This window comes from Chaetura pelagica, unplaced genomic scaffold (assembly GCF_000747805.2).
Source record: "Chaetura pelagica isolate M959 unplaced genomic scaffold, ChaPel_1.0 scaffold242, whole genome shotgun sequence".
NCBI lineage: Eukaryota > Metazoa > Chordata > Aves > Apodiformes > Apodidae > Chaetura > Chaetura pelagica.
Window position 1 is genome coordinate 1046134 of NW_009952377.1, and position 20186 is coordinate 1066319.

The 20186-nt window shown below is 40.4% G+C and overlaps 1 protein-coding gene across 2 annotated transcripts in view; it reads right to left on the reverse strand.

Moving 5' to 3' along the window:
• Positions 1 to 17315, reverse strand: part of TRMT61A (tRNA methyltransferase 61 homolog A (S. cerevisiae)) — a 20554-nt gene extending 3239 nt beyond the window's left edge. Inside the window, exons 1-2 of one of the 2 annotated variants that reach the window (XM_010008153.1) lie at positions 16951 to 17315; positions 7437 to 7703 (exon numbers count right to left, since the gene is read on the reverse strand). In XM_010008153.1, coding sequence (XP_010006455.1) covers positions 7437 to 7703; positions 16951 to 17281 — 598 coding nt within the window. In that variant the 5' untranslated portion in view covers positions 17282 to 17315. The remainder of the gene's footprint in view (positions 1 to 7436; positions 7704 to 16950) is intronic. The other variant, XM_010008154.1, reaches the window with a different exon arrangement.
• Between the last annotated feature and the right edge of the window lie 2871 nt (positions 17316 to 20186).

Here is a 20186-nt window from a genome sequence, read left to right on the forward strand (position 1 = left end):
TAGGGAACTGAACAAATGTCTAACTTAGTTTAAATGTCAGTTCACAATAACTCTTTGTTTGCAAAGCAAGAACTTGCAGAGGGACCAGAGTTTTACTACTATTTCATTCAGGCTTTTGGTTTTGGTGTTTCATATTGCAATAAAAACGGGAAATATATTTAAACTTACAGTAAGACTGTTCTTGAGTTTCAAGGGTTTCAGAGTATGTTTAGGCTTCTGAATTCACATGCTCTAGATTTACAGACAAAAAATAAGAAGCCTGCACACAGCTGTTGCCATACAAGCTGCAGAGCCGCCTACGGTTCTTGTCAAGCCTTCAATTAAAGGCAGAGCACCCTTCATTTTGCCTGGGGATGGTCAGCTGAGCACAGCATGTCAACACCAAGCCTGTGGATGATTTCTCAGACTGCCTCCTTTGCAAAGCATATTGCTTGGGGAAGTAGGGTTACAGAAAAAGGGCTTTCAAGCTGCTTGGTAGGGAAGAAAGCTCTTGCTTGTAATAACTAATATCCAGAGGGGAAGCACAAAAAATAATGTTACTTTACTTACTGCACTGCTGGGAGCTTCTCAGGTATGAAGAGTGAGAAAACAGCCTAACAGCTGGTGTGCCTGGTAACTGAGAGCATCCTGTGGGTTTTAGCAAGTTCTGCAATTTTACTTTTCCCCTTTCACAGCTACTGTTCTGATTATTATTATACATCTCTCACAAATAAATATACCTACAAATAGCTTAGAAGGAAAATCATCTGTCTTAAATCAAGCATCTGTCTTTATGGATCCCAACAAGTGGAAGAGGGGCCTCCTCTGCTTTTTCCTGTACAAATCATCGGACAGGCTGGATTTGACTTACAGGCTGGACTTGTTTGATTACGCAGATGTTAAGAGAAGACTGTTAAGCTACAATTAGCAGAAGGTTGGAAGGCAAAAATGAAACTGCAGTTTCAGACTGCGAGAGGATGCCTAAAACAGAACGATATGGGAAGTTTCAATTGCCATGGTGTGTTGAGCAAAAAAAGTAGACTGTGCAGCAGAAAACCAGCACTCAGGACAAGCTCTTCTGTTCCTAGAGCATGCTCTGCTCCTAGAGCAGAGAGGCCATCATGTTCAACAGACCAGATGCTTCTGAATTCTCTGCACTGTGTGCTGCCCTCTGTACCCCCACCGGGTTACCAGCTAGGCAACAACCTTTCTGTCACAATCACCAAACAGATATAAATCTAGATTTCAGCATTCACAATTCTCAGATTCTCTAAGAGTCCTCTTGTCCTTTAGACATCAAGAGGCATTTAGGGCTTAAAGGACTTGAATATGCATTGCTTTGCCTTGCCATGCCAAGGATTCCTTAATGAATGAAGAAAAGCCATGTACTCCCTCTCACTCTGCTTGCTGCGGCACACTGCTCTGTGGATCACAAAGGGGTGGAATAAACTAGAGAGCAGTGAAAACAACTGAACGGAAACTTGTTAGTTCAAACTGATTTTGTGTTCTTTCAGAGCTCTCTTTTTAGGAAAGCTACCATTCCTAAATTTGTTTAATGAGATCTGTGTGTCATCATAAATGGATATAGTAATTATCTGAGATTAATCCTGTTCACATTGGGAAGCTGTGTGAGCTTTTTGATCTGAAGAGCTGTCTAAAAATCTGTTTATTCATGTATAATGCATCTGACAAGTACTACAATTGAGGAGAAGAGAATAATGAGTCTGCATGAAAGACTTAAAACTTTTTTCTACCTTCAATTTTACAGGGAGTGAGTTAGTTTGAAACATTTAATGAAGAGGTTAAGTCTCCCAAACCTGTAGGTTGGAACAAGCCCACACAGTCCTGGCAGTCATTGTAACCAGCAATAGGGTTGAGAGGATATAAAAACTGAAGTACAATTCAGACTGGAATGATTAGAAAAGACAGCTTAAGGAAAGGGGAAAATAAAAGAAAATATCTGCATCCACGTAACACTGTACATTTTAAAACATAGAACAGACAGTATCTAATGAATAATAAGGGGACACATCCTTGCATCTTTGCAAAGAGGTCAGTGCCTTGAAAGTTGCTCCTCCTTCAAGAGCAGCTCCTGGTATGTTCCTGTGTAAGTCCAAAAAAAAAAAAAAAGTTTCTGGTTTGTCTGAGCAAGGATTTAAACCTCTATCAGTTATATTTAGCTAATAACTGCACTAGGTTTCAAGCATGTAAATTCTGGCAGTGACAAGAACTCCAGTGCATGCTTATGATACAGAAAATGTGTCCAAGTTACGAGCTCTCAATTCTGTAGGTTACAGTGTGTGCCAGAAGTGCTCTGACAGGTTTTTTCCTCATCCTACTATTATTCAGAAGATGCAAAAAGAACACATGTAGTGCAGCACCACTAAGTTCCAGGGAAAAGGGCCTGCGATTTTAGAAATTATTTCATGATGTAAAGAATACAACACAGCATTTTTATCCCTGGTAAAAGAACACAGCTATGGGCTTTGGGACTTCAATGCATTGTCATAATTGGAAGATCATGTTACAAAGATCTCATGGAAGAAAAAAAAAACACTCAGGCATTATCATTATGCAGGGGCGAGGCAGGAGAGTCACTGAGCAGCATCACCGTGGCATTTACTCTGTGCTAGTAGGACACTAAAAATACTGCCTCTGTAAAGGGGGACAGAACGTCCTTTAAGTGAGTGCGCTCGTGGGCGATTTGATGTAGCTTCCCTGACAAGGGAAATTAGAGGATTCAACTGTTGGAAGAAATTAAAGGATGTTTCTTGATTCAGAAAAGAAAATTTTCTCCAAATCACTTGCCAGCTCATTAAAAGGAGCTTGATGTGATTTTCTGCAAATGTGACTTTAACCTCTACATTTGTAGGTGACTCCTTCAAACACAATTTATTCCTGCTCCCTGTTACGGGCTGACAAAAGCATGCAACAAGGAAATTAAATCATCAGTTGGCTCCAAACTGGGGAATAAAACCTAACAACTTCCTTTAAGGACCCCCTCATCCCAAACTACTTCCTACAAGCTGTGCAAAGGCCAACAGCTTTGGCTGGCATGGATTATGGGGCAGGAATCCTTCTGCTTGTCTCTTGACAACTGAAAGAATCACCTTTGCTTTGGGTCAGGCCCATCCTGTACACCTACCACTCCCTGAGAGGCTGGAGCTAGGTTAATGCCCTCCAACAAGACAGAACAACTGGGTCTAGCTCATCAAACAGCCAGTGCTTGGGAACCAGCTGAAGCAGCTTTGTGGATTAATACTTGGTTGTAGATCCTAGTGGGGCAGCTTTGGACTAGACTAGATGGCCCCTCAATGTTGACAGGATAGGCTTCAATTTAGTTTGTGGATATTTAACCTCAGCTGGAGTTAATTCTCCTTCAAATCAAAGCAGGTACCACACTAGCAAAGGCTGGTGCCAACATTTTAGCAAGCACTTATTGCTTCATTCATTTATTCCAAAACAATCTCCTGGGGACATGAGAAATGTTGATACCACCTTGAGTACCACCTGCATGGGTGGAGGACAACAGTCTAGACAGCATGCTAGACTGTCAGGCTCCACTTCCTGCCCTAACACATTCCCTGTGAGCACCTGAGGTAGCCTGAGCCCAAACAACATCAGCCTTAATGCCACTGCCCTCTACTCAGAGTGATTCAGCTTGGGGTACTCCCTACCCAGATACCACAGGGTTGAGGCTTGTGGCCAAGGATTTCAGCTGCTCCTCAAAGCCACACCTGGATGGTTTAAAAACTGGACCACTGGGGCTCAAGAAAAAAAAAGCCAGTGAGACTTTCTACATGGATGTGCTATTCTCTGAAAGCTCAGGGGAGGAGGAAGGGAAGCCCAAATTGAAATTGAAACTAGCTGAACCAGGCCATGCCTTAGCTGCACCAGAGGCTACTGGGAGGATGAGATATTACTTCGTCTCTTATGCAGCATCTGTAATAAAACCTGGCATGTTAGGACAACAATCAATGCCTATGCTAGGGGGAAAAAATGCAAACAAAACCTGTTTTAAGTCATTGTGTACAAACAAAATAAATGTAAGACTTTGGAAATGAAATGCAACTACTACTACAAAGACCACAGTAGTGCTGAAGGGCTTCTGTGATAGCTGAAAATGGAGAGGCCCAAACAGGGAGATGTTCAGAGGGAACTTTCCCTGCAGAATTTTGGGGGGAAGATCTGACAACACCATGTTCCCTGATTCAGGTGGTATCTCAAGGATCACAATTTCATAAACTCATAATTTAGGACCTTTACAATGCTCAAGACGGAGTGGCAAGTCTGAATTTAAGAGTAAAATCTTTAAAGAAAAGAAAGGAAATAAAATAGGAGTTGTTTTAATAATTTTGTGACAGACTGTTAATTCAAACACCCCCAAGGACTGACTTATAATGCAAGGGGCCAATTCCTAGTAGATAGCTGTATTTTTCCATTTTCCTACCCAAAAATTTAAAATCTGTATGAAAGTTATTGTAAAAATGTGATTCTGTCTCATCTTCCACAGCCTTGAAAGGAATAGACAATATTTATGAGAGTAGGTGGGTGCAGAATTATATTCAAAGCTCTACAGTATTCAGCTGTGAGATGACTGTGAGTCAAAAGTTTTAGGGCATTTAAGAACTGTAGAACACTGAGGATATTTTTCTTTTTGTTTAATTTTCTTAATTTTAAAAAATGTAGCTTGAAGGGGTTAACAGCAACATTGCAAAACCCACCAAGGTCAGATATTGGGAACAGCAGCTATGACTACAGAAAAGCATTACTCAGCAGATGCTGCAAAAGGAAAACAATACAGGTCTAGAAATGAAAGCAAGTTCTGCAGTGCAGCAATGCCCAAGAGATATTACAAGCAGCATTTCTACTGAAAATGTGACTGGCGAAATCAGCACTGAAAGATGCAGCTGAGATGCAAGCCTGAACATCAGCAGAGCATATCACCAGAGAGCAAGAGCCTTCTAGTCACAAGCCTACTGTGCCATTTTGTTCTTGTTCTTTTGTTCTTCAGAAATTGGCAGCACTTTAGATGGGAGGCCAAGCTACTGTAAGTACTGTATTTACAGAATACTGCAAGGCATAACGTGAGTGATAAATATACTCTGTAAAGAGAATCATTAACACTCAGCTACTAGAAGCTGCAACTATTCAGGATCTTGAGCTTAAGTAGGAGAGAAAACACCAACTTGATAAGGTTTTGTTAAGAACTCTCTTGCACACTCAGCCGAGCACTCTATAATCAATAGTGTGGTTTTAAAGAGGAGGCTCGCTGATGCCATATATTGAATTTGCTTAGCTCTGATTCCATTCAAAGTGCCTTTAGACTTCAAGGAATAAATTACCACTATCTAGCAGTACAGCTGTGATATTTGCATGGCACATCACAATAAAACCCACAGTGGGAATGGTTCAAATGTGACCCTGTCCAGATGTGAGAGAGAGGGCGTGGAGGGAAGAGTGGAACAACTCATTTTCTCCAGTGATGCTTTATCACTCTTCTAACCCTTGGAACAGCAGTGAACAGCAGCAGTATGTGTACAGACTGTTCTCACTGCAGAAGAGCTTTAACTAATTGAAAATAAAACAAAGGAGCACTATAAAATAATATGCCTGCGGTATGGAAAGGGAAGCAGTTACAGATACCCTTCTATAATATTTTAGATTTTACAGCTGTAAAAATAACCACAACAAAACTGCCCTCATGATTTGGAATGGAACAGAAATGTGTGTAAGTCTGTACCTATTACTACTGCAATCAACTATATTTTATATGAAAACCGGCATTTGTTTTTATGCAAAATTCAAAAAAATGCCTCCGGCTCAGTCAGGTACTATGAAACCCAAAAGATGAGCCTTAGACCAGTATTGGATCTCAGACACGGGTGGCTGCTTGCAGCAAAAACTGCAGCAAGGATCAGCAACTTCACCTTCTGACTGGGACATAAAGTGCCACTTCACAAACACAAAAATGTGGGATTTCATAGTATTATTTATATTGCCTAAGCAGATGTAACCTTGTAGCACTGAACAGAAAAGTATAGTCAGATGGCATGGCCACTTTGGGACTCTAATACTTTTTTTAGGATTTCAAATGCTGAAATGAGACAAGGATTCAAAACTTGGAACTGTTCAAGCAGCTCTGCTTAGTATTCTAAACATGCACCACTTAAATAATTCAAATTGGACTGCGCAATGCAGCGCCTTCCAAGCTGGGAAGTCAGCTGAGTGTTGTGCTCACTAGATTAGATAATTTGAGCATGAGAAGGGCATCGTACAGTGCAGTGAAGATTATTTTTTTCTCAGGACCCACTGGTAAGCAGCTACAAATTGAGCTATAACCCTTGCAGGTATGGAGTGCTAACAAGTCTATTTATTCACTTTTTGAAGAAAGCATGTGTTACATTGATGTCAGAAGGCTTAGAGAATTTTCAGTAGTGGCTGAGGCAGCCTTACAGCTGGGTTGGTCCTGACTCAGCAAGGTAATGTATTTTCAGTGACCTTTAAGAACAAGCAAGCTTAAATCCTGTGATTTCAGGAAGACTTGGCAATTCACTTCAAGCCAGGCCTGTGATTATGTATTTTAACAAAGGACTGAACCTTGGCACACAATCAGGTTTTACTGGACTCATGTCCCAGCATGGTCACTGCTCAGCACTCGATGCTCTCTTGATTAAGAAAAGTCACTTTTGTAGACAGAAGTGACCTTGCACAAGGTACTTCAGATCCACACTAGTACACTTTAATTAGAGGAAAATGTGTTTTAGGATAAAGTAATGATTTATTCACTGAAGCTTACTTTTCAATAGGAAAAAGATTTATAAAAAACTGTTTACATTCATCCAGTACCTCAACTGCAGTTCTCATTTGCTGTCACCATCCCAGAATAACTGGCATAAACTAGAACAGCCTTTTTTCCATTCCCACTCTAACCAACAGCAAACTTCTCATTAGCTCCAACCACAGAGACTGAAATTGGCAAGCATATGTAAGTATAACCAGATTTTCTTTAACATTATCAGTGAGGTGCTCTGTTAAATACGTCGAAATCTGTAATGGTTAATGTGAAGTGCGTCTGCACACCTTTTATACAAACACCTTTCCACTGAACTGCCAGAGAAATTTCCTTTCAGCATTTATTGTTACTGCTGCTTCCCACACCTCAGATCTAGCAAAATGCATATGACAAAGGTTCAAAGATTTTTTTTTACAATCTGCCCATGGTAATTGTAGCAGCTAGCACGGGCCTGTAGGAAAAAGTTGTTGTTCTCCTTTCACACCTTTCACTATAAATTGAAGACCTCTTTTGAAGGTTTTTACGCCTTAGAAATGTCTAGAGAGTTTGACATTTGAGAACAGTGATCACAATGGAAGTGAGAAGATCTAGTGTACAGCTCAAAGGCAGAGATGTGTCCTTGTACAGTACCTCCTGAGCAGAAAGAAGTAAGTGCAGTTACCTTGAGCTTTTAACGCCAATTTTGCATATCCTATGGCTTCCCATGGAGACGGAATATCTAGGAACACAGCATCTGCAATGTTTGAGACACCAAACCCATTTTTGCAGACATCCTGGTTAGTCACGGTGACCAGATGCTCCACCCCGTGCTCTCGAAATTCCTCCCTGGCCTTCTCAGCTCTCTGTTGGTGGAACTCCACTGTGTACAGGTGCCCTGTGGGAGCCACTGTTCTGATGAGCGCATGGGAGAGGGATCCACTGCCCGTACCTAGAAGAGGCAAATGGCTCATGAAAGGCCTTTTCACAGTGCTAAACATTAGAACAAAGGTCTTCTCCATTAGTTCTCCTGCTTGGAACACTTACTCAAAATGCAAATGAACAGAAACCATTGGTTAAACTACTGAGAGAAAACAGTCCTTTCTTCACAAGGAGAGAGGGACTAGATGACCCAGGAAAAGTGCTCCAAGAGAACACAAGGCAGTAAATGCAACAAGAAAAATTCAGGGAAATTAACCAAATTTTTCTCCGAGTGCTAGACTCTTCTAGAGTGAAATAATTTTTCTAGGGAGTCATACTTCAAATTATTTTCAAAACCTTCATTAAAACAAAAAGATGTTGGCAAAGCTCCATGCTTGAAAATCCTATTGCCATCCATCCAAACAAATGGCTTTCAGGATATGGAGTCTGTTTGCCCAGGCCTCTTAAGAGACACTGGCCATCCTCAACTCCCACCAACATTATCCCAAACTAAGGCCTCTGGGCTCCCTGCAGTCACACTGGCCAAACAACCTGACTTTACAGGTGACTTACATACATACACATACATACACACACTATCTTAATGAAGTCAAATGAGATCTATCACAAACCTGAAATTGTATCTAAGTACAATTACCCTGTACAACCAGGGACTAATTACTAAGACAGAGATTTTTTCCTTGTTTTGGTTTGCTAATTTAGGAAACTTATTTTAAATGACCAATTGGCATTCTAAGTAGATTAATGACTAATAAGCAATGTTTTCACTGAAGAAAACACCCATATACCAATTCAGATTGCAAATTACTCACTCAACTGGCATTTAACAGAATAACCCCCAAAACTCAAAACTTCACAGCAACCCAAAATTATCTGTGTTTATTGATTTATAATGCTGTACTTGGAACACATTTCTCCTGAAGAAAGAAAGTCTATTTCTAGCTATCTTCAATGACTGTTCAGGCTAAATTTCAGCTTGAAGCAAGTGCTTTCAACTAGCATAAATCTTCAACAACTTATAAAGGATGGAACCTAAAGTACAGCAGGGGTGGAGAAAGCTCAGAAACTAGTAGGAAGGAAGTAAATTAGGGGACATAAGTGCTTAATTAACCATAATAACCATACAGGGAGTCAGAGTCTGCTGATGGATCCAAGGTTCTTGCCCTCCAGTCACTTAAGGGCTGAAACATTGTTGTGGCACCTTATTTAATCCTAATCCGACAGCTCTGAAAGGGGAGCCACTCAGACCGTAAACAGGGCTCAGGGCCCGGGTTTGCCACCGGATCAACCGACCCAGCTGCGGAATCGGCCCTGCTCCTCTGCTTCCCTCTGAGAGGGCTCTGACCCCAGCGGGCAGACCAGCAGCCTCCCCCCATGCATTCATGCCAGCATCAAAGCAAACAAAAGGCAAAACGCACTTTCATGTGCACACATGAAAACCTTATCTAGTCAGGGCCCAGGTAGGCTCTAAGTGTCAACATAAACTTTTCTCGGGAGTTAACGGTAGCACGGTAGCCATGTGGTTGTAAAAACTCAGTGACATATGTGCATAGCAAAGAAACAGCATGTCATTGATTTATCTTTTTTTTTAAATGACAAAAGCAGGGAACTATTGTTCACAGGATGCTAAAATGATTGAAATTCTGCCGTTACATTTCATGCCAGAAGGCAGGATTGCACAACTGAGAACTTCAGTAAACTGACAGAATTTAATTATTTTGCCTCTCAAATGGGTAATGCTGCACCCTTTCTGCCTCTTTCTCTGCTACTCTAAAGGAGTGAACAAAAGGCCTGTCAGCACAGCTGGCTTGTAAGCAGAGAGAGAGGCAGCTTGTGCACATCTCCAGTTTCCTTGTTCATATTCTTTTACATTTTTAATCATGTTCCTTTTAAATCTGCTCTTAAAAACACCACTGAAGATAGTGTTTGTGTCTGCCTCCTAGGAAAACCCAGTAATGTTTTTTGGCTTCTTTTCTGGTACTATTTTTTTATTCACAAACTCTCCAAGCCAAACCCTGAACTGAAACCAGGATGTTGGAAGTCACCACTTGCAGGCACATTACAGACTGAGCTTTTGTTAAACTAGGTTGCCAGGATTTATTTACTGTTGACTGGCTATCACAAACATGAGAATACTACGAATATATCACACTTCTAACATATAAAATTCTACCTCACTAACATAATTCATGAGAGTATTTCTGAAGATGCTGCCTGCCTTCTCCGTGACAACACTCTCAAAACTGCAGGAAACAAAGAACAAGATGGTTATGAATCATCCACTATTGCAAAATCTATCCTTGAAAAGATGTCAGATTCTGAACCCAGTCCTGTAAAACCATGCAGACGCTCAACTCTCGTGTGCCTGATAGTTCAGCTCACTTGATGTCATTCACAAGAATATGAGAGTCTGGCAGTCCAGCATTAGTCCATAGTCACCACAAACCCTACAGTCCCATCAGCACTGTCTATAGAAGGCAAAAGTTCAACCCCATGTTTCTCTGATGTCGTAGAAGGGGAAATTCATGTTCATATTCACCTTCTCCCCTGAAAATTGGCGAGATTCAACATTTGAATCTTTCTGTCATCTCCTCTACTCCTTTTCAACTTCTCTCTATCCTTACTTCAAAATCACTACTGAAAAAAGCAGAATTCAGCAAAATGGGACTCAAAGTGTCCTAGCAACTACTCTGGAGGAAGTTCTAGTTAGGTTCAGATTTACTTGGGAAATGAAAGGCTTCCTTAGTGCAGGACAGAATCAGCCAGGGAAGCAGGGAAATGTAGGGAGCACTACTGAAACATGGACTTGAATGCTACCAAACCTGAAATACTATAGCTGAATTACCTGCATATAAACAAACCAAAAAACCCCACGCTCAAAATCAATATGTTGTCTCAGAGGAGGCAAGTTAAGAACTGGATGGACTTCAAGAGATTTTCATTCTCATATAGGTGCAGTGAAGTAACTGTCTTCCTGATTTGGCCTAAAAAAACAACTTCTAGAACAAATACAGTTTATAATTTTTGTAGCAGGACGCATGCCTTTTTAACAGCTTGCACTATTATAGCCTTATAAATGGTTTGTTCCCTGCCACAGGACAAAGACCATTTAACTAGACTGTATTAATCATGAGTGGACTTCACAGAAGAGATGTAAACCAATAGTAACTCAAACTGCACTGAAGACATTCTTAACACCATAGCTGCTGTTTTAAGAGCTCACTCAGGTGAGCAGTTAGGTCATTGCTAATGCCTTTGGGAAATATGATGTATTCTGTGATTTTAACATCTCAGTCAAAAGCAGACATCTGCATTGCAGGCATTTAATGAGGCACTGCAGGGTTCCCAGTATGCCATACTCAAAGCTCAAACTCAGAGGAGAACTGTGAAAGGCATCAGCATGTAGACTACTAGGGAAGTGTTCACTCTCAGTACAAGGGCATGAATTAAGATCATGTGTTAAAACCACAGGAGTTAAGTGGCTAATGGCCCTGCAGACTGATGTTGTATCCTTCCCTTCTTCTTGGGCTGAGGCACAGTCCATTCTTTTGTGATATATCTAAGCTCAGGAGAGTGTTTCTGCCCTCTCCCAAGACAAGAACACTGCAGTTTCAGAAGGATTTCAATCCTAACAAGTGGACACCTAGATGAAACACTCCAGCTCAGCACCTACTGATACTTCCTTCTGATTTGTAGACAAGAAAATATTGATCAGATGAACTCTGATCGTTCCCCTGACCTGAAACACACCAGTTATTCTCACCCTCTGCTTATTCAAGTGACAGGTTTTCCACAGAGAAGCCTCCAAACTCTTCAGCCATCTTGAGACAATGTCCATGTATGTAAAGATTGTTTCTCACCTTCTCAAAGCAGCAGTGGACATCTGAGCTGTTCAAAATACCACGTGCTATTTCAACACAGTAGAGATACACATCAGAACACTGTCAAGAGAACCATAAGCATTATCCCAGCATCTATCATAGCACTTGACTGGTAATGGAACAGGAGTACATTTTTACACTGCATTCTGTTTATTCTGCTTGTCTTACTGCAAAGGATATTTGTCTAACTTCCTGGAATCCCATCCATACTATAAACATGATTCTGTGTTTTACTACATTTCCTCATCGCAGGCTATCTCTTTGCTCATCTTCCCTAAAAATTTTTCATCATGAGTGCTTCTTTTTAAAAACAGGAACTACAAACTGTGATTTAGGACCTATGGATGTTTACAGTAGTTTATAAGCAAATGCATTTTGGAATAAAGCTGAAGAAGCTCTTAAGTGCATACATAGGTTCATACTGCTTGGAAAGAGGAAAAGTGGAAAGTATGCAGCACAATACTTAATACTGGATCAATATCTAATATTTTAGTAGAATTGATGTTTCTGCTCCAAAATCTGGCTACCTAAGACATTCTAAAATGAGTAAATAAAACAAAGCAATCACAATGTTGCTGTATTTGCCTCCTAGCTATGCCAGATAGACTTAGCAAATAGTAAGACAGGTCATAGGTCAGCCATGAGAACGGAAGGAACCTCAAAACTCATACTGATCTTTAGTCAGAACTAACAACTCCACAGAAAATATCAAAAAACACTGAACAGAGAAAGACTGCTTGCTGTACGTGACAGGTTTATGTATCAGAAGTATCATTAATTTTTAACAGGTATATGGAAGAGATATTATGCCTCTGATGGAAACTAACCCAAAAATCTTATTGTGAAATTAGTCAAGGGTGGCATGGGGAGACACAGCAAGACCAGGCGCAGTGAGAGGGAGGGAGAAGAGGGAGAGAGTTTCAAGATGAGCTGGTGGCTGAAAGAGGAAAGAGCAAATCAAGAAGTTCCCTTTATGAAAGATAATCTCTTTCTCCTGCTTATCTGCTGTGGACACCATACAGAAACAGGCATTTCAGGCAGCAGGCTAGACGTCAGAGAGGGCTGCTGCTTACTGGAGTTGGGAAAGGTAGTAGGGAAGTTTTCAAGGCTGGCACTGCCTACAAAAGGAATGGAAATCTGAAGGCTGAGAATTATTTTTCCTTAGAGATTCAAGAGCCAGAGTTCTTTAGGGAGGGATCTTCTGCAAGTGAACATACTAATACAAAGTTCAAAGCTGCCTGAGTGGTCAAGTGAATTGAGAAGATGAGAAAGTGAGCCCAGAAAGTCTGCAAACAAACACTTCAGGGTATGAACAGCATTCTTCATCAGCTGCAAGTCAGCCAGAAGTCTGAATATATCAGTGATGCCTCATGTGACCACAGTTTTGGTTCAGTTATTTGGTATGTCAAGAGAATAAATACTATATTCTCCAATACTTGCACATCGAAAGGTGCTATACAAGGCTTGGGTTTTTTAATTCTTCTCTCACTCTAACCTGAAGAGCTGCTAAGAAGTAGGTAAGGGAGACATTATAAAAGATAGACTTAAATAGTAAGAGCAAGTTCCAAAATCAGATTAATACTTAGAAATTTTGGTCTGTACTTTACACTAAAAATAGAGCTGCAAACAATTTACATATACTTAGGCCACAAAAATTGTAAAGACATGAGCAGGATTTGTCAATAAGTCTACAACACTTCAGAAGAGTCATAAGCATACAGCTGATTTGCTGGGGCTCCACAATAAACACACAATAAATAATTTACTGCATATCATTAATCATTAAGTCCTCATTAATTTTTTATGAGTGTACTCTTACCAAAATCTATACCCAGGCTGTGAGTTTGAAAATTTCCTAATTGTTTTTAAGAAGCTCCAGTGTAAGGCTGACTAGCAGCTCTCATTACTGCTCCACAGAGAAACCATGAGAACCCAGAATACTGTCTTCAGTCTTCAGAAATCCAGCCTGTGGGGTTAGAAACTCATTTCTGTGTTGCAATGAACAGGATTTACCAATTTTAACTTGGGATTTAGCTGAAGGGAAATGAAAAAATGCAGTTAACATTTCTGCTCATGTGAGTCTGGTTTTGTTGAATCCTGAAGGATCACTGGGATGGTGGTTAGAATACTTCCAAGTAAATTACATTTGCTCTAAAGACAATGTTCCATCAAAGCCAAAATATTTCTGAGATTAATCAGATTAAATGAAGTTTCACAGTACTGTACTGCACTCCTTCAGTAATTTAGAGGGTTAGGACAGACACTTGTTCTGGTCTCACCAGGGAGAAAGGACAGTAAAAAAGCCTAGATCTGTGGGGTGTGTGGGGACTGGAAAGAAAAAAAAAAGTTTCAACACACTTCTGTTAGGAAAAAAAAATTACAGGTTTCATATTGGTCCCGATGTACTATAAAAATACATGTGAAACTCCCAATTTTTTTTGTCAGTTTGAGTTGTTACACTTCAGGCAGCTGTAACCACTAGACTGAAAATAGCCTTGCCTGGGAAGTTGACATGAGGATTCATTTCGGAGAGTGTGGTGACAGAAAATAGAGATTCAGCTTATTCCTTTCTCTAGACAGTGGCTGCACATGAAATGAACACAAATGGGATCAGAGTTACCTGACAAGAATTAAAGTTTCGCTCTACCAGGCCACTCACAGCAGGTACCTTAGCAGCTCTCTCAAGTATCCTCTAATTCTGGAAAGATCAGGCTGTTGAAGACTCTATCTGAGTGGGGAATTCCTCATGAGAAAGGGCCAAAGCTTCCAAGAGATCTTGGCTCCAGCAACAATTCTAAAAGTTTTTAAATCTCAACATACCTTTTTAAAATTAGAAATTAGCAGAAGACAGTAAAAGGATCATAGTCCCACACCTCCGTCATGAAACATCAGGGAGATGCAGAGTTCCCTTATAGCCTCAATAGAAAATGGTTGGATCATTTTAATTATGCATGCACTACTGACAGGCTTGCTCTTTATGTATTTTAAAGATCATTAAAACAGTAAAAACTTTATTAATATGTTTATATAATTTAAGACAAATAATGGCTAATCAATTTAAACGGCATGTAAAATTACACCTTCTGGTTATTCTGCTGATTTTTTCTAATCACAAAATATCATTTACAGTGGTATTGACAGCATTACCACATGGCATGGAGGGTATTTCATCTTATTTTATTGATCCTTTCTTCATACAGTTGTGGAGACTAATCCACAATTCTGCTTGCTTACACTGAGTAAATGCAGGGCACTCTTCCACAGTCTAATTAGTAAGACAAGAGGAAAAGAGCCTGGCCTGTCTCCAGTGCATGCTTTGCCAGTCCATACAGAAACTATGTGTATCAGTTCAATTTCAAGTAATAAAAAAGACAGACCTTCATGCTAATTAATGTTCCAAATACATCTAAAACCAGCACAAGCAGGAAGCAAATTTAAATGTCATTACTAGACCAGATTTCCTGTCTTGTTTCTATTAATCACCATTGGGCTGGTTCCGTCCAGGCCACACAAGGTTATTCTAAGAACTAATGATTTTGGATCACTGAATACTGTCTAATTTAGGATGGCACCAAAGTAGGTTACATCATCACACTGGAGGCTTCAATACCTGTAGAAATTTTAGTTCAAATAACCACTTCTGGTCAGTTGCAAGCAAATTTGCAGTAAGGTTTCCTGCTTCACAGTTCACCAGATGGACTTCATGCATTACTTTTTCTTCCTTTTTTTCATGATCAGTTCATCTTTCAAGCAATAAAAACAAAACTGTAGAAGTAAAACTGTTCACTTTTCCTGGAAAGCTTAAATTGTAATACTTAGCACAGGCAGTAAAATAAGCCAGGGAACAGTTTCCCATTAGCAAAAAGGATTGTTTGTGTCTGTAACTTTTGACTCACAACATTTTTGGGAATCTGGATAGGTTACCTCATCGTGACTTTCCATTTCTTAGCTGTTTAAATAGGCAAGCTTTTAAATGTTTTCACTCTCTAGCTACCTTTGACATTACTGAAAACATTTTATGTGCAGCTCTGTACTTTAACATTTACCTACTCCAAGTGGGGCAGACATGGAGCAATTCCAGTCTCCTCCACTCTGAATAATTTGTCCTATTTACTTTTCCCATTCTGTCTGAACATGGCAGGGAGAGAAAGAGGTGAAGAAATACCCAGTGAACAGTACTGCTTCTTCCCATGACAACTCTAAAAATGCCTGATTGTCCCACAAACCCAATTATAAATTCCTAAGACCCAACCATTTTAGCAGTATCAGAGGTTTCTGCATGTGGCTTTGCTCATTTCAGGTGCTGCTGTAGAGCAAGGGGCTCCATGTGGCATCTGTTTCTTAATGGATGCAAGTGGATGCAGAGATAAATGGCATTTCAGTTGTGTAGGAAAGTGGACATTATGCTCGAAAAGCTGCCAAAAATTGTGCTTGAATGGGAAGAAGAATTGTTAAATGCAAGAAAATGCTGTGCAGCACAACCACATCATGCTGATCCTTTGCCATATCTACACTTGAGAGGGAAGTGTATGAAACTGCTTCATAACAAGACTCAAGGAAGAAGCCAGAAAAAACAAGGACAAAGTACCTCAGTTAATATTTTTCCAAACTAGAGAGGCAATCAAATCAAGCAAGCCTCATATTGCCTGTATGAAGGCATTACTGCAAACTGCTTCTAACTAGGAAAGTATCTATTAGTATAAAATTTCATTCCTTACTTGCAGATCAAGCAAAATCACGGAAGCTGTATTAAATTAAACCAAGTTTAGAAACAAACACAGCCCTGTGAGAAACACATCATCCTTTGTATTATACAGCTACAGTGATTTTGCATGCAGTTGCAGTGCTGCAAGTGGATCACACTTCGGAAGAGAAAGATGAACTAGATGTACTTACAGGGTATCACATTGTATAAATACCACCCATTTGTTTTCCTTATTAGTTCAACCCTATCATCACAGTCTTGTTCACTGGGTTATCTCAACTATGTTCTCTGAAACTGCAAATTCAAAGCCTAGATTTTTATTCAAAACATGTAATTAAAAATGTTTTAGAAGTACATCAGTTCCAGAAAAGGGTAAGAAAAATGTTTATATATTTATTTGAAGAAGATGAATTAACCAAACACAAACGTATCCTGATACAGGAGGCCACCACACTGAGGTAACATTACTTGTTGGAGAAATAGCAGCTGGGTAATATGTGCACATGAAATAGAGCTATTCCATGCGTAGGCTGGGAAAATTATTACTACAATGGAAAAAAACCAAACACAACAAGCCAGACACTTTTTGCAAAATGTAAAGATAAGCCTGTTTTTTCCACAAAGTGTTGGTGTTAGTTCTTAATAAAGGTTTTCAGCACATTGATTATTACCTGATTCGCACACTATGGAGCCCGGCTTCAGTTCTAACATCATGGTGATTATAGAGATGTCAGTGGAATACAGAATCTGCGTCCTGTGTGGAAGATTCATGGTCCACAGTTCTGGAGTTGGATGAAGAATAAACACCCATCCTCCTTTACTGCAGGTCACTTTGGAGCCATACTTCTTGCCTATGAGGTCCGTGGAATGTCTGATGACCCCGTACTTAGTCTGAGTTACAGTGCCATGCTGGACTTTCACAGGAAACATGGATTCGTGGCCCAAGAACACAATAGCTGTGTCACCATCCTTTATTGTATCTCCATACTCAACAAAACTCATTGTGACAGTCCTGCAGTTGGCTGATGCTTGTCACCTAGAAGAGAATATACAAAGAGAGTTTTGCAGGATTACAATGGAGCTGAAGCTACAGACATAAACCCAAGTAATTTTAAATAAACCCAGAGCAGAATAAGAACACACTGTGTAAGTAAGATGTTAGCAAGGGAACTCCATGAAGTTTAGGGACCTCCCCCTTGCTGTACTCTTGATCCAGTTAAAATCAATGGAAAGATCCCGCAGGTTTGCAAATAACCAATATTTTTTTTCCCATCTTATGGTACATTTTAAAGAAAATTTAGGAAATACATTATTATTATTATTTACTCAGCATGTTCCACAATACTACTGAGAAACTTGCCAGGTGTTATAAATTTCAGTGCTCTGTTCAATTCCAGATCACAAGCTCTCAGAGTATGTGTAGTAACTTTTATTTCCATCTGCTGGCTTATCCCTTGGTGATTTACAGCATAAAACAACTGTTACTTGCCTAGATCTCAATCACTAGTCATTAGGACACTAAGAAAAGTTTACTTTGAAAGTTTTCCAGATGAAGGTTTAGAGATAGGATACAAGTAATATCTGCATTAATTTCTGCTTCAATTTTACTAACTACAAGGACAAAAAGAATATTGTGGCCTTTAATTTGCCATTGCAGGCGCAAAGTAATTGTCTGGGAAGTGATTTGTGCTGCAAGTGAATGTAAACAACCATTTGCAAGCTAATGCAAACACTTGTATCACTTTAGCCCATGCTCTTAACAGCTGCTTAGAAAATTGCAATTAAATTTTGAAGCCAACCTAGACATGGGAGGCAGCTTACAATGAAACTTGGCATTGCCTTTCAAATAAGGCAGCTTACTATCTAAGCTGCAGGTTGGTAAGTTTGTGGAAGGAATTGTTCAATAAACTAATGGTGACCCCGAAGTTAGAAATCAAAGCCTGTGACAGATGGCTTTGAAAGTCAGATTTCTAGTCACTCTTCCATGAGATAATTAATAGCAAGTTCCTCTTAGTTTCAGAATAAGTATTTGAGTCCAGCACTTTTGTGTTGACTATATAACAGCTTGGGAGAGACAAAGGATAATGGGTGCAAGTTACTCCTCAGGAGGTCCTGAGTGGACACTAGAAGAAATTTTTTTACTATGAGAACATTCAGACATTGGAATAAACTCCCCACGGAAGTGGTGGATTCTCTAACACTGGACACTTTAAAGACTCAGCTTGACAAGGTGCTGGGCCACCTCATCTAAACCATGTTCCTACCTAGAAAGGTTGGACCAGATGATCCCTGAGGTCCCTTCCAACCTGGCATTTTATGATTCATAATTTTAATTTAAAACTTTAAATTCTCATCTCTTTTTGTCAAACAGAACTCATTGTAGTTCAATTTGCTGTTAAGCAGCTAGATTTATAATTTTTCCAGTAACTGAGATGGATAAACAGATGTGCTTGTGGCCAAAACTTCCAAAGCTTATGACACGGTTATTGCATAAGGTATTCAGATGCCAAAGCAGAATAGTCCTGTCTGGATGTATGGAGAAACAGTAAGAAAGGCATCCCATGAATTCAGAAAAGTATACAGACTGCATTTTGTGAGATTGTACAAATGCTTAATCGTGTTTTATAGCTTGCGTCTTCTGGTTACATTCATGTTCTCAATCCTTCAGAAATGACACTAGTAGTTCTTATTCTAGGTACTATTAATGCAATGTAGTTTTCAGCTCTTACAACAGTAACAACTGAAAAAAAGCTCAGCTGTAATCCATTTCTTTCACAGTATTTAGACTGTAGTCACACCCTTGTGCAAAAGCAGAATTCCAGTGACAGAGAGAGAATTCTTCTCCCTTTCATTACACAAACTGGCTTCCAGTTTCTTTGCCTTCCTTTGAGCCACTACACTTACCACAGTAAATTGTGAGAGTTAATTGTCACAACAGTGCACGCTGACATCCCAAGTGACAAATCTCAGGCTCAGATCTTGCTGGGCGTGTTATATTCATACACCTGGGTTAAATTTGGGGTCTGTGAGGAGTTATAGTAGTTTCTTGGTCTCCCCCTATGGCAAGGAGCACAATGATCTACACTCATTTTAATTCAACAATTTTCTATTCCTTACCAATGCAGGGCTTCATGCATTCTGGATACATTTCTCTCCCTTACTCTCTGGGTAGCTTTCAGGTGTCTTGATACAGCATTAATTTTGCAACTCTGCTGTGGAGTAGGAGTGAAAGGGAAGGCAAGACTTCTGGCAAGGGGCTTTCTATGGGCTTGTCATTACTGCAGCCACCTAAACTCAATGACCCAGGTGAGCCCTTGGACTCTCACAGATTAAGCAGCCTTCTAGTAACTGAAGAAGCTACAGGAAAGCTGGGGAGGGACTTTTTACAAAGGCACGTAGTAATAGGACAAGGGGTAATGGTTTTAAGCTGAAAGAGGGTACATTTAGACTGGGCATTAGTAGTAAAATCTTTAGTGTGAGGGTGGTGAGACAGTGGAACAGGTTGCCTAGGGAAGGTGTGGCTGCCCCATCCCTGGCAATGTTCAAGGCCAGGTTGGATGGGGCTTGGAGCAGCATGGACTAGTAGGAAGTGTCCCTGCCCACGCAGGCGGGTTGGAACACGACGATCTTTAAGGTCCCTTTCCACCTAGACCATTCTCTGATGAAAGCACCAAAACACGTGTTGCCTTCAACCAAAACCCAGGCCCACCCCTCCCTTCCCCACCATGTCCATGCAGACCTGGCCGGCTGCCTCTGTCCCCCGAGACGCCTGGCTCCTTGGCAGGGCAGCAGGAGGCAGGGACTCCCCCCGGGCAGTGCCGGCCCCCGCTCACACCATGGATGGATCCGGCCCGGCTGACCCGGGCCCTGCGGGTGTCTGTGGCTGCAGGAGCTTAATGGCCGCTCC